The sequence below is a fragment of the Choloepus didactylus genome, chromosome 9 (genome assembly GCF_015220235.1).
Source record: "Choloepus didactylus isolate mChoDid1 chromosome 9, mChoDid1.pri, whole genome shotgun sequence".
NCBI lineage: Eukaryota > Metazoa > Chordata > Mammalia > Pilosa > Megalonychidae > Choloepus > Choloepus didactylus.
This window is the reverse complement of record NC_051315.1, coordinates 108852346-108871793: the sequence shown is the minus strand read 5'-3', so window position 1 is coordinate 108871793 and position 19448 is coordinate 108852346. Positions and strand designations below refer to the sequence as shown.

The 19448-nt window shown below is 39.6% G+C and overlaps 1 protein-coding gene across 1 annotated transcript in view; it reads right to left on the bottom strand.

The window, feature by feature from the left end:
• Nucleotides 1–1697: 1697 nt before the first annotated feature.
• Nucleotides 1698–19448, bottom strand: part of TMEM169 (transmembrane protein 169) — a 29256-nt gene continuing 11505 nt past the window's right edge. Inside the window, exons 2-3 of the mRNA XM_037849702.1 lie at nucleotides 7974–8350; nucleotides 1698–4139 (exon numbers count right to left, since the gene is read on the bottom strand). Coding sequence (XP_037705630.1) covers nucleotides 3517–4139; nucleotides 7974–8253 — 903 coding nt within the window. The 5' untranslated portion in view covers nucleotides 8254–8350 and the 3' untranslated portion in view covers nucleotides 1698–3516. The remainder of the gene's footprint in view (nucleotides 4140–7973; nucleotides 8351–19448) is intronic.

Genomic DNA, 19448 nt, shown 5'->3' with positions numbered 1-19448 from the left:
TTCGTTTTATCCAACATGTAGACAGATGAGTAAAAAAATGGGGACAAAAATTAAATGAAAAATGGAGTGTGATGGGGGGGATGGAATGTTTTGGGCATTCTTTTATACTTTTATTTTTATTCTTATTTTTATCTTTTTTGGAGCAATGAAAATGTTTAGAAATTGGTTGTGGTGATAAATGCACAACTATATGATGGTACTTTGAATAATTGATTGTACACTGTGGATGGTTCTATGGCATGTGAATGTATCTCAGTAAAACTGAATTAAAATATTTTTTAAAAAGTGAAGGGACAGGGGAGAAAGAGATTCAAAAGGCATTGAAGTTTGACATGTACATGGCACATGGAAGAACTGTTTAATTACCAAGGCATAGTAGAATTTCCGGTGTATACAAAGGCCTCAGGTATTTGTGACTGTATTTAGACCAGAATCAATATCCTAGTCATGTCCTGTGTCAAATGAAGCTATAGGTGAGCAGGTATTTGGAATCACTGGGGATTGGTGATTTGATCACCAGATGTGGTGAAAGGGTCAAAAGACATAATTTGATCTTAGAAAATGTATGTTAAAATGAATAAATGGGGTCTAAACTGGGTGGAAAAAATAAGAAGTGGGGACTGATGTTTGCAGTCAATGCACAAGAGGTTCCTGTGTGGTAGGAGAAACTGGATATATGGAATAAATTTTCAATATGCTGCAAGGAGAAGAGGTTGTGATAGTGGGATAGGGAGCTCTGATGATTAGTCTGAAAGGCAACATATCCAGACACAGCCTAGATGTGGTGTGTACTCTTCATGATGAGCATGTTAAGGAATTTGAGTTTGGAAGACCCACAGAGAGCTATGTTTAAATTCTAGCTATGACATTGTCTAGCTATGAAGATTTGTCATATTACTGAAGCTTTCTGAATCTCTTTTCACTGAACAAATTAAAAGGGTAAATGAAGCATAAACAGCAAAATGATGGTGATGAATAAAGAAGCAAATATATGTAAAAAAATAGACAAGTTGGCTTGGAAACATAAATATAATCACACTGGGTTAGATATTGTTATCTCCAGCTCAGCAAGTTATGGCTCTAAGTAATTGGAAAATACAGCCCTCCTTCCTGATATTCACCGTGAAGATTAGGTAATGATGGGTGAACTGAACTGTTCAAGTATGTTATTTAGCTCTCCAATTTCTTCTCTAAGGTTCACTAGGTGTTTGATGAGATAAGAAAAGAGATTGCTTTTGTGATTTTAGGTTCAGTGTTTTTTCCTCTATTGGAGCCTTTGAAATCATTTTAGTTTAAAGCCTCTTTCATTTACTAGGTGGTGAGCCCAACTAGGGTAAAGACCATGTAAACATCATCTAGGGATCCCTTAGGCCTTATCTCACTCTCTCCCTCTCCTCCCATTCACCTTTAGCCTAATCATGACTACTTTTGGCTGTGGCTGAAATGTGACAGATGTGGTTACACTTAGGTAAATATGTGATCTGTGAAAACAGTCCACCTAAATGGGATCCCAGTAAATTAGTGGTATATGGAAACTGTCAAGTCCTAAGGATCCGCATGAAGATCTTTATACATATATAGGATAGCCACCAGGCTCACCCTTTTCCTGTGATTTGTAGCATTCACCGCAATTTTGGAGAGCCTCAAAGACCAAGTGAGCAAATAAATGTTAATCAGATTTTATTTTTATTTCCTTTGTTTTCATTACAATTGTTTATATCTCTGTAAAAGCACCAGAGAGCACCAAGTTTATCTTCAAAAATGCTGGGCAGATTTTTTTCCCCTCATCAGACTAACAATAATTAGAAGAGAGAAAGAAAGAGAGAGCACACCTCTTAAGGTGGAGTTCAGCACCATACATAAGAACAAATGCTTTTGGCCTGTTGTGGGGGAGCACAACCGACCCTCTGGTTTGGTTCACAGCAGTTCTTTCAATAGCTCACTTCTGAGACATGAACATGAAATGAGTATCAGCTATTTTTGCAAGGACTCAAACTTCCAAAGTTTGCTTGACCTCCAAGGATTAGATTTTTTGAAATTAGAAGGAGACCCCTAGGAGTGAGACTTTAAAAATCAATAGTTCAGAAGCTATTAATGTGATTTACAGCCCCTAGTGGCCAGGAAAACACGAGCTTCTCAGAACACCAAAGATTGCATTTGTTATTCAACTCTGAAAGGTCCAAGTGAGTGAGGCTCTGAGTGAGGTTTTGCCCAATCACAGAAGGCTAAATCTGCCTTCTTTGTGCTGAGGGTTACTGATCTCTATTGGGGGTAATTTGGCAGATACGTTCTCTCCCCTCATAGTGTTTAATCTACTGATTAGATTAAATATCACCACCTCCGGCCATCTCCACCACCATGAAAAAGTTATGTTGCTAATACATAATTGTTCTCTCCTGCCCACTGTTCCTTTCCAAATAACCCTGAAACCACGTGACATTAAAGAAGTTTAATTGCAAGGTATACAAGGTGCTTCTTAACTAATATCTATGTGTAAATTCTCTCTGTGTAAAATTCAGGCCAAAATAAATAAATAAATAGATAGATAAAATTATATTAATAGTTTGAGATTAACTGCATTTAAATAATCACTGTGAGGCAGAGATCTTACTTGCCTACCAAAAAAGTCATTCTTCTCTTTTCTCTCAAATCAGCATAGCCCCAGTATTTAGCTGAGAATATAGCTTCCCAGCCCAAAGACTGCATTTTCCAGTCTCTTTTGCATGTGAGGGCATGGGACTAAGGTCTGGTTGAAGAGATAAAAGAAGTAGTATTGAATAGGACCCCTAGGAAGTCTCCTTAAACTGGATGGGGGTGCTCTTCTTTGCCCCTTCTTCTATTCTGCTGGCAGAAACATCGATGTGATGGCCTGAGATGTGGTCAGCATCTGGGATGTTGAGGATAAAGGCCATAAGCGCCATATCCTACTAAAAGGAGAGGAACAGAAGAAGCTAATGACTCCCCCAGGTCTCTGCACAGTCTTCCACCAGACTTCTTCTGTATAAGAGAGAAATAAACTTCTATCTTATGTAAACCACTGATATTTTAGGGCTTTAATCGTATGCAGCTAAATCTACATCTAACTGATATACACAAGTCATTACATTCTGCTGTACTGTGGCAACCCTGCTTCCAAAATGTTTCACTCCATCCCTATTATCTTATTGGTGTCCTTGGTCTCCTTTGAGCCTTCTTATTCTTCCTGTCACAATAGGCAGATATTCTCTTGGGTTCCAGGTACTAATAACTCCTCCATGCTCCTCCATGATACACAGCCAAGCTCCATGTCCTTTAGAGCAGGAAATGAAGAATAGTTTATCCACAGGATGGATTGCTTTGACACAAATTTCTATTCCCTGCTCTCCTGGAACTATAAAGATGATAGGACAAACCAATGTGGGCTAGGACTTTCCAGAAATGTGGGGGACAGGGGATGATTTAAAGAATGAATCCTCTGGAATTGGAATATGATATAAAGGTTACTAAAACTAGAGAAAGAAGTAAGTTGTTGGGAGTTCAGACAGTGGAGGTTTCTACTTCCTGGGTGGAGTCCTTGTTGGAGAGATTGCCCGAGATATTGTCAGACTCAAGCAGCTCCACAATGCTGTACGGAGAGCAGTCCTCCAGATCCAGCTTGCTGCAGAGCCAGCCACAGAAGCCTTTCTCCATGTCCCGAGCAGCTTGCCACCATGCTTCCCAGGACCATGACAGCTGGACCACAGCAGCATAGAGGCCTAGGGAAGAGGCCATGGCCACAATGAGCACTGGATAGAAGAGAATGAGGCAGGGGCAACATGAGATCTTGTGCCAGAAGGTCCTCTCTTCATTGTACACAAGGAAGATGTTGTACCAGGTGATGGTGCCATAGTAGAAAGAGACAATAAAAGAGAGGACAAAAACCACAGGCAGGCAGACCAGTGTCCAGAGGACCACATGGGGCCCTCGGTCTGCTCCCATCTGGCAGGCCTTTCTTCCTTCTGGTGTTGTTTCCCTTGACATCTCTTTACGCTTGGTCAATTCCTGCAGCTCCTTCTCTGTCAATGTGACATGGATGTCCACCATCTGACCCTTTTTCTTTCCTCGTGTGATGGTTCCAGTTAATGTGACATAGTGGCTATCCAAAGGCATGTTCCACATACCTGCAAGGCACAAAGGAGGTGAAAATCAGACAAAAGGATGGGGTTGAATAGGAAAATGTCCATTTTCACAGCCTTTGGAGTCTGTGATTCAATGATTGAGCAAATGGGTGTCCTTTGGAAGGGAAACACTGGTGTTTCTCTCACAGTGAACTCTCTCCCCATACATATGGGCCCTGATAAATCAAGACATGGTTAAACTTGTTTTTCATGTTCTCTATGTACCTTTCTGGGCCTCAATCTTGACACAATCTCTGTGAAAAGGAGGGGTGTGGGGGACTATTTGCAAATCATCTAAGCATTCACGCCCTCACTTTATTATGGACACCACAGTATAATGATCTTATTTCCAGTTTTCAAATACTGTGAAAGTATTTGTTATGAGTACCAACTACTGTATATACTGTGGAAAACTGTAATCTGTGTGCCTTATATACCGAGTGTGTATGTGTATCTGTGTGTCTGTGTATATACATCACAGGCCTAGGGCAAGAATTCAACTGGAGGTCCTTCATGGACAGCCCACCCCCTTGTCTTCCCATGCATATCTCTATGTGTCCCCAGGAGGGCCTCATACATGCCTGTGGACATCCCAGTCCTCACATCCAAGCTCTTTCCACAACACACATCCCACCACCGCCACCAAAAAGCCATCATTTGGCTGCCTTGGAAGTGAGATTGGGGATATTGGGGCAGCTGTGTAAAATGTGGTCTAAAAGTGTACGTGGGAGGTATAGGTTCTAGGTAGGTATGTCTTTTTTGAGCCTGTGGACTCCTTGCTCCATGGGTAGAACAGAGCCACCTAAGTACAAGGACCCAGTATATTGGCAGGGGCTCTGACTGCCCACATACAAGGGTTGTACTGTTTCCCCAAAACCTAATAGTTTCACAGTCTCCTTCATCTCAGTAAATGACACCACCATCTGTCTCTCCATTTCCCAAGTCAAAAACCCAGGAGTCTGGGAAACGGGAAGAATGCAAAACGTTGGACTTCCCCACCCGGGTTGTTACTGGTGTTCTCACAAATGTTGAGGACTGACGGTTTGGTAGGATGAGCCCTCAATCTTGGAACGTGCCCTTGTGAAACTTGTTGCTGCAAAGGAGAGGCTGAGCCTACTTATAATTGTGCCTAAGAGTCTCCCCCAGATAACCTCTTTGTTGCTCAGATGTGGCCCTCTCTATCTCTCCAAGCCAACTCAGCAGGTGAACTCACTGCCCTCTCCCCTATGTGGGACTTGGTTCCCAGGGCTATAAATGTCCCTGGCAACATGGGACATGACTCTTGGAGATGAGCCTGGACATGGCATCATGGGATTGAGAAAATCTTCTTGACCAAAAGGGAGAAATAAAATGAAAAAAAAAAAACAAAGTTTCACTGGCTGACAGATTTTAAATGGAGTTGAGAGGTCACTCTGGAGGACATTCTTATGTGCTATATAGATATCCCTTTTTAGTTTTTAGTGTATTGGGATAGCTAGAAGGAAATACCTGAAACTACTGAACTGTAACCCAGTAGCCCTGATTCCTGAAAATGATTGTGTAACTATGTAGCCTACATGGTGTGCCTGTGTGATTGTGAAAACCCTGTGGCTCATACTCCCTTTGTCCAGTATATGGACAGATGAGTAGAAAAATAGGGACAAAAACTAAATGAAAAATAGGTGGGATGGGGGAGATGGAATGTTTTAGGTGTTCTTTTTTACTTCTATTTTTGTATTTATTTATTTATTTATTTATTTAGAGTTAGAAAAATGTTCAAAAGTTGATTCTGGTGATGAATGCACAACTATATGATGGCACTGTGAATAGTTGATTGTACACTGTCGATGACTGCAGGGTATTGAATACATCTCAATAAAACTGTATTTTAAAAAAACAGGAGTCAATATTGATTCCTCTCTTTGCCACACCCCCTACCTTGAATGCACCAGCAAGTTCTAAGTTTCATTCAGAATCCATCCACTCTCCTCTACCTCCCCTGCTATCCCCCTAGTCCTGGCTTCTACATTACTATTATTGTGGCTGCAGTGCCGCTCATCAACTTCTACCCTTACTCCCTCTAATCCATTCTTCACTGAGAAGCCTGCATGAGCCTTTAAAAATATCAACGAGATGGTGCCTCTTCTGTCCCTAAGAGTCCTCCATTGACTCCCCTTTGCCATTATAACACAATCCCAACTCCTTACTATGACCTACAAGGCCCAATATGATCTGGCCCTGCCTCCGTTCCTGTTCTCCTCTCACCATCCTCCCCCTTGTTCCCTCCATTCTAGTTGCTCAGGCCAATGGTGCTCCCACCCCAGGATCTTTCGCTTGCTGTTACCCTCTGTGTTGGTTAGGTTCATGTGTCACCTTGTCCAGGTGATGGTACCCAGGTGTCTGGTCAAGCAAGCACTGGCCTAACCATTACTGCAAGGACATTTGTGGCTGCTTAATAAACCAGAAGATTGGTTTATTAAATCATCAGTCAACTGGCTACAGCTGTGACTGATTACATCAATGAAAGGCATGTCTTCCACAGTGAGAGAATGCAATTAGCTGGATTTAATCCAATCAGTTGAAGACTTTTAAGTGAGACAGATAGAGGATCTTCACTTCTTCTTCGTCTAACCAGTGAAGCATTTCTTAAGGAGTTTGTCGAAGTTGCCAGTTCATTGCCTGAGGAGTTCATCGAACATCTTCGTTGGAGTTGCCAGTTTGCTGCCTGCCCTAAGGAATTTGGACTCATGCATACCCACAGTTGAGTGAGACACTTTTATAAATCTTATATTTATAGATATCTCTTGTTGATTCTGTTTTGCTAGAGAAACCTAACTAATACACCATGCCTGGAAATGCTCTGCTCAGGTCTTTTCACAGGTGGCCCCTTCCTGTCACTTGGGTCAGGTCAAACGCCACTTCTTCAGAGAGGCCTTCCATGGCCTTCTCTCCCTACCACCTTCCACTAGTTACTCATCTTCCCATCACTGTGGTTTTATTGTCTTTGTAATGCTCACCACCACCTGAAATTATATATATATATTTTGTGTTGACTTGTTTACTGTCTGTCTTCCCCTGACCAGTAGGCAAGCTGTATGAAAGCAGGGACCTTGTCCGTCTTGTTCATGGCAGGCGTATGTCTTAGAGATCTACCCATCCACTCATCTACCTCACCTATCTACTGCCACACAGGAATCCTTAATATGGACGCTTCACAATTTCTTTAGCAACAAGCATTCTTACGGATGTCTCCTTATGGACACAGGCATAAATTTCCTGGGATAGATACTGAGAATTAGAATTTCTGGGACATAGAGTATGTATATTTTGAATTTTGAATTTTAGTAAGTATTAAAAATTTCCTTACAAAGTGGTTAAAGTAGCTTCTATGTCCACTTGAGGTGTAGAAGCGTATACCCATTTCCTCATATTATTATTGTCAAGTTTTAACCATTTTTGGCAACACTCTGTATGAAGGAATACTATATTTCATTGTCATCATAGTTCTCATTTTTCTGATTATTATGAATATTCAACTATTATTGTTACTTTATCCTACATGTATTGAGTAATTAGCATAGTCTGCTAATTGTGTACAAATCAGTCTCTTCCACCAGGTATAACCAGCCAGCACTTCCATTAGGAGTTCCAAAAGGGGAGAGATCACCCCCATATTATCTAGCATGGAATGTAATAGGTACTCAGTAAATATTGTGGGCTGAGGACTTTGCCACACTGTGAGAAGAAATGTATCAACAAGAATAACCAATCAGTGAGCAAATGCCTGACTGTCTTCTGTAGGATCATCACTGGGTTTTGTTCCCATGGCTATAAACACATGGCCCCAGAGGAACTCACCATCATCCTCAGGATAGTCCAGGAAATCATCTCCCTCCCCTTCTTTAGGTTGGTCTCCACCTTCCGATTCCCCTGGCTCCTCATCCAATTTCTCACTCACTGACCGGAAGATGATGATGGATTCTGGGCGGGACTCCTTCTTCTTCTTTCTCCTGCGACCTATTGTGGATTCCCCATCTAGGGCCAAGGCAGCAGCCACAACCTTCCTCAGAGAGCCCTGATGGGGGCTTGGGAGCGGGCTCTGGCTTTCTACTCCTGTCGGCTCTTCCATCCCTGTCATCAGGTCAAGCTATTTCTTGTGAAGGGTCCAACTTGCTTGTGGCAAACTCACAATCCTGGATGGGGTAACGGAAAGATATTCCAAGGAAGGGTTCCATCTAAAAGAGAGGAAACCAAAGCCATTAACAGGGAGCCCATAGGGTGAGATGGAGGGGTTTGGGAAATGATCCTCAACTTGGCAGAAGCCTTCCCCTCCCTTTACTTTTTGCAACACTTAATGTTGGGAGAGCTGTGGAAATACTTTTACAAGAATGCATTGTTGTGAATAAAATTTTACCTGTATAAAATTTTGTACAAATTTTACATACTGTCATCTACACAGAGTTATATTACATAAGAACAATCAGTCTAGTTGGAGCATGCAAAGTATAGGGAAGTTGGATGAGGAAACTCTAAAGATGAATAGGAGTCAAGAGCCTATCTTAGATCCACCATGGATGGAGCTTGGATAGCTGGGATCAATAATCCAGGCTTCTCGCTAGTGTGTCATACATTAGAGCCACACCCAAATGGATGAATTCACCTTTGAGAAAGACACACAAAGATGGTGCAGCTTCACCAACCACTTCTACCTTGGCAGTCTGTAAAGGCTGTCAGCCTCCTGGCTTCTTACTGGCCAAAGATCCCAAAAAGTTGAGGAGATCTGTCTCATACTGGGAGACCAGCAGAGAGGATGCATACTTTTCACCCTTAACCCTACCTCTCCCTTTTTTGTTCTCCAGATATAAAGAGGTGGGGAGAGAGGACAAACTATATAACATCTTTGAAAGAAGATACTGATTGGCCTGTGTTCTTGGTTCTCGGCTGTGCTAGCCATATAGACTCAGGCTAATACTTCCTTGCTAGAGGAAAGTTTAAGGAACTTTAACGGGAGTCTGAAATTTTTTTTTTTTTGCATTTATTTTATTTATTTTTTCACTGAGTTAACATTGTTTCATATTCCTTGTATAATAAGGTTTTCTTTAACAATTGGAAATTCATGTTTAAAAAAATGTCAGTTTCTTTAATTATTCTTGTAGTATTTCACTTAAGAATAGAGACATTCTCTTATGTATTCACAGGAACATTACCACAATCATTAAATTAACCTGATTGCAGTACAAATATCTCATCTAGGGGCCTGGTCCCCACCTCAACAATTACCCAATCATGTCCTATAGATCAAGCAAAATGTTAATAGTAATAATAATGATAGAAATGTGTAAAGACACAAAACAAAAATAGTGTCCAGTCTCATATCTAACATTGCATTTCTTTTTCAGGTATATTTATTCCCTTTCATATGAATATATCTGGATTATTTCCTCCATCTGGCTATATCAGAAAACTGCTGAACCATCCTTTTCAAGAATATTCCTCAAATTGTGTTTTTTTCCAGAGGTTCTTCCTGATGAAATTGAGTTTATGAATTTTAGGCCATATTGGCAGAAAATTATAGTGCCCCCATGGTGACTTTTTTAAAATGAGAAGTTTAATTTTTGTTTCTTTCATTGTATTAAATTCATTTTTTTAAAATTTTTATTGAGATTTTTCACATACCATACAATTATCCAAAGATCCAAAGTGTACAATCAGTTGCCCCTGGTACCCTCATACAGCTGTGCATCCATCACCAAGCTTAATTTTTGTTCAATTTTTAGAACCTTTTCATTACTCCAGACAAGAAATAAAGCCAAAGACGAAAAAAGAAAAAAAAAAAAGAACAGGAAACTCGAATCCTCCCTTATCCCTAACCAACCCTCCTCAATTGTTGACTCATAGTATTGGTATAGTATATTTGTTACTGTTATGAAAGAACATTCAAATACTACTAACTGTAATATATAGTTTGCAATAGTTATATATTTTTTCCCTATATGCCCCTCTATTATTAACTTCTAATTGTGTTGTCATACATTTGTTCTGGTTCATGGGAGAGATTTCTGAAATTTGTACAGTTAATCATGGACATTGCCCACCATAGCATTCAGTTTTATACATTCCCATCTTTTGACCTCCAACTTTCCTTCTGGTGACATACATGACTCTGAGCTTCCCCTTTCCACCTCATTCACACGCCATTCAGCACTGTTAGTTATTCTCACATCTTGCTACCAACACCTCTGTTCATTTCCAAACATTTAAGTTCATCCTAGTTGAACATTCTGCTCATATTATGCAACCGCTCCCCATTCTTTAGCCTCGTCCTATATCTTGGTACCTTATATTTCATGTCTATGAGTTTATATGTTATAATTAGTTCCTATCAGTGAGACCCTGCAATATTTGTCCTTATGTGCCTGGCTTATTTCACTCAGTATATTGCCCTTGAGGTTTTGTCATCAACTATTTTTTTTTAAGACGGTTTTGTTCACATGTCATACATTCCATCCTAAGTAAACAATCGATGGTTCTCTGTATGATCACATGTTTATGTGTTCACCACCTTCATCACTATCTATATAAGGGCATCTACATTTCTTTCACAAGGCAGGAGGGAGACTCAAAGAAGATAGAGAGGCAAAAGAAAAAGAAAAAAGATAGAGAAAAAAAATGACATCTAGGAAGCAGCAAAAGGAAAGATAATCTTAAATCAAAGTAGAGTAAAGAGTCATACAACACCACCAATGTCAAGTGTCTAACACACCTCCCCTATCCCCTCCTCTTATCTGCATTTACCTTGGTATATAGCCTTTGTTACATTAAAGGAAGCATAATACAATGATTCTGTTAGTTACAGTCTCTAGTTTACATTGATTGCATCCCTCCCCCAATGCCTCCCCATTTTTAACACTTTGCAAGGTTGACATTTGCTTGTTCTCCCTCGTAAAAGAACATATTTGTACATTTTATCACAATTGTTGAATACTCTAGATTTCACCAACTTACACAGTCCCAGTCTTTATCTTTCCTCCTTTCTTCTGGTGTCTCACATGCTCCCAACCTTCCTCTCTCAACCATATTTATAGTTATCTTTGTTCAGTGTACTTACATTGCTGTGCTACCATCTCCCAAAATTGTGTTCCAAACCATGCACTCCTGTCTTCTATCACTCTGTAGTGCTCCCTTTAGTATTTCCTGTAGGGTGGGTGTCTTGTTCACAAAGTCTCTCATTGTTGGTTTGTCATAAAATATTTTGAGCTCTCCCTCATTATTTGAAGGACAGTTTTGCTGGATATAGGATTCTTGGTTGGCAGTTTTTGTCTTTCAGTATCTTAAATACATCACACCACTGCCTTCTTGCCTCCATGGTTTCTGCTGAGAGATCCGCGCATAATCTTTTTAAGCTTCATTTGTATGTGATGGATTGCTTTTCTCTTGCTGCTTTCAGGATTCTCTCTTTGTCTTTGACATTTGATAATCTGATTATTAAGTGTCTTGGCGTAGACCTATTCAGATCTATTCTGTTTGGAGTATGCTGTGCTTCTTGGATCTGTAATTTTATGTCTTTCATAAGAAATGGGAAATTTTCATGGATTATTTCCTGTATTATTGCTTCTGCCCCTTTTTCCCTTCTCTTCCCTTTCTGAGACACCAATGATACATACATTCTTGTACTTTGTTTCATCCTTAAGTTCCCAGAGACATTGCTCATATTTTTTCATTCTTTTCTCCATCTGCTCCATTGTGTGTAGGCTTTCAGGTATTTTGTTCTCCAGTTCCTGAGTGTTTTCTTCTGCCTCTTGAGATCTGCTGTTGTATGTTTCCATTGTGTCTTTCATCTCTTGTATTGTGCCTTTCATTTCCATAGATTCTGCTAGTTGTTTTTTTGAACTTTCAATTTCTGCCTTATGTATGCCCAGTGTTTTCTTTATAGCCTTTATCTCTTTTGCTAAATCTTCTCTAAACTTTTTGAATTGATTTAGCATTAGTTGTTTAAATTCCTATATCTCAGTTGAAGTGTATGTTTGTTCCTTTGACTGGGCCATAACTTTGTTTTTCTTAGCATAGGTTGTAGTTTTCTGTTGTCTAGGCATCTGACCTCCTAGGCCACCCCAATCAGGTTTTTCCGGATGAGAACAGGCTCAGGTCACAGAAGGAGGAAATATATTTCCCTGATGGTTTATCTTAGAGGATTGATACACCCTGTGCTTTTCTGCCCTGCAGGTGCACCTGTCAGCCTGTCACCAGCTGGTGTAGGAGGGTGTAGCCGGTGGCTCTCCTCCCCCAGGCTTTGGGGTCTTGTTCCAGTAAGGCAGGCAGTAGAGCTGGGCCCCTCCCTTTCCTCTTGGGAAGCTATGCCCCCTCCAGAGAGGTCACTGCATATCAATAAGTTCTTTGTTTCTCTGACTCTGCAGGTCAAAGTGCTGTGATTTTAAAATGTGAAGTGCTGCAGGATGAAAACATCTGAGGCTTTCTCCACAGAGAGAGAAAGGGATAGAAAGCTCCCAGATTCACCCGTCAGCCAGAGATAGTACCCAATCCTCTGGGCTCCCTGTCCTGAGACAGATATGTCCCCTGACTCTCCAAAGATCAGTTGTCACCAAAAGCCTCTGTCTGCTTGCTGAGGATTCGCTATCTGTATTGAGCAGTTGACATTAAAACCCCAGTTGGAGCTGGGCTGAGACAGTGCTGCTCTCTAGCACCACATGGCTTCCGTGAGGGAGGGGCTCCCAGCTCTAGGCTCTCGGCTCTCAGTGCGGGTCCGCAGTTTTTACTTACAGAGTTTATGCTGTGATCTCAGGCATTCCTCCCAATTCAGGTTGGTGGATGATGAGTGGACAGTCACGTTTGTCTCCCCACAGTTATTCCGGGTTATTTACTAGTTTTTTGGTTGTTTATGATTTGTTATGGGGGGACTAACAGTCTTCCACTCCTCTCTATGTCACCATCTTAGATCCTCCCCCTGGAGTCTGAAATTTTAACCCAAGGCAAATAAAGGAAATTTAGAAAACTAAGGAGCTCTGATTCTTAAGTTCAGCTGATATCCCAGGAAGTTGTAGTCCATCACTGAGCTTTAGCCATTAAGAGGGGAGGAATGCTCCAAGTGCTGCTGCTAAGGAGGTGTAAACTAGCAAATATGCAGCTTGTCATATTTAAGTAGCTAGCTGCTCATAAGTTAAAAAAAAAACCTTGTTATTATGGAAAGCTTCAAACGTATAAAAATATAACCTTTTTATTCTGGAAAATTTCAGAAATATATAAAAGCAAAGAGAACAGTTTTAATGAACTTTCATATACTCACCACCCAGTTTCAATAATAATCAAAATATTTATGGCCAATCTTGTTTCATCATCTGGGATTACTTAAAAGTAAATCCAGACATCATTTAATTTCATCAGTAACTGTTTTATTATGAATCTCTTACATATAAGGAGAGTATTCAAAGAGTATTCAAAGAAATTGTTGGGGAAAACTTCCCCAACCTTATACACAATATAAATACACAAAGCATAAATGCCCAGTGAACTCCAACTAGAATAAATCCAAATAAACCCACTCCGAGACATATTCTGATCAGACTCTCAAATACTGAAGAGAAGGAGCAAGTTCTGAAAGCAGCAAGAGAAAAGCAATTCACCACATACAAAGGAAAAAACATAAGACTAAGTAGTGACTACTCAGCGGCCACCATGGAGGCAAGAAGGCAGTGGCATGACATATTTAAAATTCTGAGAGAGAAAAATTTCCAACCAAGAACACTTTATCCAGCAAAACTCTCCTTCAAATTTGAGGGAGAGCTTAAGTTTTTCACAGACAAACAAATGCTGAGAGAATTTGCCAGTAAAAGACCTGCCCTACTTCAGATTCTAAAGGGAGCCCTACCAACAGAGAAACAAAGAAAGGAGAAAAAGATATAGAGAATTTTAACAGACATATATAGTACCTTACATCCCAAATCACCAGGACACTCATTTTTCTCTAGTGATCACAGATCTTTCTCCAGAAGGTACCATAAGCTGGGACATAAAACAAGCCTCAAGAAATAAAAATTAAAAAAAAAAAAAATTGAATATACTCAAAGCACATTCTCCAACCACAAAGGAATACAAATAGAAGTCAATAATTTTTGAACTGTAACTCCACTATTTACTTCCTGCGTGATATAAAATACACAAACTCTAATGACAAATCAGTGGTTTTGAACTCAATGTAAAATATGTAATTGTAGACAACTATATAAAGGTGGGGGAATGAAGGAGTATAGGAACATAGTTTATGTGTCCTATTGAAGTGAAGGTGATATCAAAGAAAAACAAGATTGATATGGATTTAAGAGGTTAATTTTAAGCCCTACAGTAAACACAAAGAAATTATCAGAGAACATGACCATAGAGATGAAAAGTAGAGTTTGGGTTAAGAGAAATGGGGGAAGGGGCAATGGGGAGTTAAGAAATGAGTGTAGGGTTGCTGTTTGAGGTGAAGGGAAATTTCTAGTAATGGATGGTGGGAAAGAGCATTACAACATTCTAAATGTGAATAATTCCACTAATGGAAGGCTAGGGAGGGGGTGGAATGGGAAGATTTAGGCTGTATATATGTTTCCACAACTGAAAAAAAAAAAGACAGTCTAACTAGATGACATTTCAATGCTAAGGATGAACTTGGATAGGATTGGAGGATAGAGGACAGGTGGCTCAAAGGGACACTGTTGAGACATAAGAAAAAGGAAATATAGAATGTAAGCTTTGTATCATTGTTGAATCTCTTGTACTTCTTAGCTGCGCTTAATGGGATTGCATAAAAGAATGTTCTTGTTCATGGGAAGTGTATACGTGAATTATAGTGTGTGTTCAAGGATGTGTGCAACTAACTCTCATATGTTCAGATGACAGAGCAATAGATGATGGATGATAGATGGGGAGGGAGGGAGGGAAAGAAATAGCGATGTGACAGCACGTTAAATTTAGTGAATTGAGCTATCGGGGGAGGGGGTCAGGGTATGATGGAATTCTGTGTATGGGGCTAGTATTGTTTTTGCAACTGTTCATATAACTTTGAATTTATTTCAAAATAAAAAAAAATAAGGATTCCCTTTCCAAAACAAAAAGATAATTACAATACCATTATCACATTTAATTTTTAAATAATTTATGATTATCCTCAACTATGCAGTCAGTTAAAATCTCCCCATTTGTCTAATATTTTTCAGTTTATTACCATGGATCAGGATCAAAATAAGATCTATACAATGTAATTGAACCTTAAGTCTCTTTTCCTATAGCAGCACTGTCCAGTACAACTTTCTGCTGTTACACCTGTAATGTGCCTAGTGAGACTGAGGAACTGCATTTTTAGTTTTATTTAATTTGATTTAACCAACCTAAATAGCCACATGTGACTAGTGTGTGTCATAGTTCTATTGTGTCACTCTCCATTTTTTTCCCTGTGCAGTTTATTTGCTAATGACATCAGGTCATTTGTCTTGCCGTTTCCCACAGTCTGGATTTTGCTGATTGCATCCTCATAGAATGTTCTTCTGAACCATACATTTCCTACAAATTGGTTAAATAGAGAGGCTTGATCAGATTCAGGTTGGAATTTTTTTGGTTGTGCATTTTGGCTAGAACACTTTACAGATGGTGTTCTGTACTTCTATCAGAAGGCACATCTGTCTGATTAACACTTTTTGTGAAGTTATGGAGCCGCTGATGATCATTGGCTACATCCATTCATTCATTAGGAGTTACAAAATGGTGATATTCTATTTCCCTCATTCCTTATTCATTTATTAGCCAGAATAATCTCATACACTTTTAAAAAAATTTTTTATTGAGATTGTTCACATTCCATACAATTATTCAAACATCCAAAGTGTACAATCAATTGCCCACAGTACCATCACACAGCTGTGCATCCATCAACCACAAGTAATAATTTTTTTTAATTTTTACAACATTTTCATTACTCCAGAAAAGAAATAAAGACCAAACAAACAAACAAACAAACAAACAAAAAAAACAGGAAACTTAAATCCTCCCATACCCCTTACCAACCCCCTCCATTATTGACTCATAGTATTGGTATAGTACATTTGTTACTGTTGATGAAAGAATGTTAAAATACTACTAACTGTAGTATATAGTTTGCAATAGGTATACTTTTCTCCCTATATGACCCTCAATTATTAATGTCTAGTTATATTCTCATACATTTGTTCTAGTTCATGAAAAGCATTTCTAATATTTGTACAGTTAATCACAGACATAGTCCTCAAGATTCACTGTTTTATACATTCCCACCTTTTAACCTCCAACTTTCCTTCTGGTGACATACATGACTCTGAGCTTCCCCTTTCCACCACCTTCACACACCATTCAGCACTGTTAGTCATTCTCACAATGTGTTACCATCACCTCTGTCCATTTTCAAACACTGAAGTTCAACCTAGTTGAACATACGGCTTATAATAAGCAACTGCTCCCCATTCTTTAGCTTCATTCTAAATTCTGGTAACTTATATTTCATGTCTATGAGTTTACATATTCTAATTAGTTCGTATCAGTGAGACCCTGCAATATTTGTCCTTATATGTCTGTCTTATTTCACTCAATATAGTGCCCTCAGGGTTTCTTTATCAACCCTTTTCTTTTAAGACAGTTTTGTTCACACATCATACATTCCATCCTAAGTAAACAATCATTGGTTCCCTTTATAGTCACATACTTATGTATTCACCACCCTCACCACTATCTATATAAGGACATCTCCATTTCTTCCACAAAGAAGGAGGAAGAGTCAAAGAAGGCAGAGAGACAAAAGAAAAAGAAAAAAACAAAAGAAAACATAAGGCTGAAAGATGGCAATGTATAAAACAGTGAATCTTGTGGTGGGCAATGTCCATGATTAGAAATCTTTTTCATGCACTAGGACAAATGTATGACACTGTAACTAGAAGTTAATAACAGAGGGGCATATAGGGAGAAAAGAATACCTACTGCAAACTATACACTACAGTTAGTAGTATTTTAACATTCTTTCATCAAGCAAGAAAAGGAAAGATAACATTAAACTAAAGTAGAATAGAGTCAGACAACATCACCAACGCCATGAGTCCCATACCCCTCCCTTAGGTCCCCCTCTTACAGGCATTTAGCTTTGGTATATTGTCTTTGTTACATTAAAGGAAGCATAATATAATGTTCCTATTAACTATACTCTCTAGTTTGCATTGAGTATATATTTTTCCCCAATGCCACCCTATTTTTAAAACCTTGCAAGGTTGACATTCATTTGTTCTACCTCATGTAAAAACATATTTGTACATTTTACCACAATTGTTGAGCACTCTAGGTTTCACTGAGCTATACAGTCCCAGTCTTTACCTTTCCTCTTTCCTTCTGGTGTCCCACATGCTCCTAACCTTCCTCTTTCAACCATACTCACAGTCATCTTTGTTCAGTGTACTCACATTGCTGTGCTAACATCACCCAAGATTGTGTTCCAAACCTCTCACTTCTGTCTTTTCCTATCTGTCTACAGAGCTCCCTTTAGTATTTCCTGTAGTGCAGGTATCTTGTTCACAAACTCTCTCATTGTCTGTTTGTCATAGAATATTTTAAACTCCCCCTCATATTTGAAGGACTGTGGAGACACGGAAGGTTCCCTGGCTTGATAAGTTATACAGGGAAGCCGCCTCATAAAAGGTCATGAGTGGGCCAAGGTGTTGTGTGCCTTCAATTTAGATAAGGATAAGGATGCTGGGCTCCTTCCACGATCCTATCTCCCGCCCAGCCCCGAAGAGATTGTCCCCTATGTTTACCCTCTTGTCCTTGTACACGCATACCTTCACGTCCTCCTGACTTTAGAAAAAATGCAACCTCCCTGTAACACCTGGAAACAGTCATGTAGGAGACTACCTTGTATGCTATAAAAACCTGTAGGAATGAGTAGAATAGTTTCTTTTGCAGGAACACAGAGACTGAGTTGGCTCCCTTCTTTCACAAAGGACAGTTTTGCCAGATACAGGATTCTTGGTTGGCAGTTTTTCCCTTTCAGTATCTTAAATATATCAAACCACTTCCTTCTTGCCTCCATGGTTTCTACTGAGAAATCCACACATAGTCTTATCAAGCTCCCTTTGTATGTGATGGATTGCTTTTCTCTTGCTGCTTTCAGATTCTCTGTGAGGTTTGATAATCTGCTTATTGAATGTCTTGGCATAGGCCTATTCAGATCTATTCTGTTTGTTGTATGCTGCACTTCTTGAATTGGTAATTTTATGTCTTTCATAAGACATGGGAAATTTTCATTTTATTTTTTGGAGTAATGAAAATGTACAAAGATTGATTGTGGTGATGAATGCACAACTATATGATACTTGTGAACTTGTACACTTTGGATGATTGTATGGTATATGAATATATCTCAATAAAATTGCATTAAAAATGGAAAAAAAAAACATGATTCCCTCACCTCCCTACAATTTGAACAGTACACATCAAGAATAAAAAATGTCCTGACAAACTTAGTAAAAAAATAAATTGTTCTATAGCCAAGGTAATGGGTAGCCAGCAGAACAGTTTTAAACCTATTCAGTTGATTGACAGCAACCTGCGTCAGTGAAAATGCCTTTGGAAGTCAACCCTTCGGGGCCAGTTCCTCATATCTGGGTGAGTCTGTTCCTGGTTGGCTGACTCTCAGAAGTGAGGAACTAACACAATGGGCTGGCTTTCAAAAGATTGTTTATTTAGGTGGTTACTGAATGAACAGATTTAAAACCGGTCCTTGTGGCTACTTGTCAGCATGGTTAGAGAACAATTGCTCTGTTCCAAAATTTAGGGGAACTTTTTCATTCTCAGCTTATTATGAGGTGGAAATGAAATTAGGTGTGTAGATATCTCAGAATAGGGCATTTTAGTTATCCATTGCTGTGTAACAAACTACCTCAAACTTAGAGGCTTAAAACAAAAAAGCTTATGTATTATCCTCCACATTTCTATGAGCCAGGAATCTAGGAGGGCCTTAGCTGGGTGGTTCTGCCCCAAGGGCTCAGCCTGAGATGCAGTCATCCAAAGGCTTGAATGGGACTGGAAGATTTACTTCCAAGATGGTTCACTCACATGGTGCCGACTTTTGGCATTTGGCCTCAGTTCTTTCCTACGTGGGTCTCTTCGTGGGCTGTTTGAGTGTCCTCACGACAGTGTGGCCGGCTTCCCCCAAAGTGAGTGATCCAAGAACGGGCATTCTTCTTGACCATGCCAACTCTCCTCTTGATCCTGTCTCTTCCTCATCTTTGATTTCCTCCCTCTTCCGATAGCTCTAACTTCTCCCCT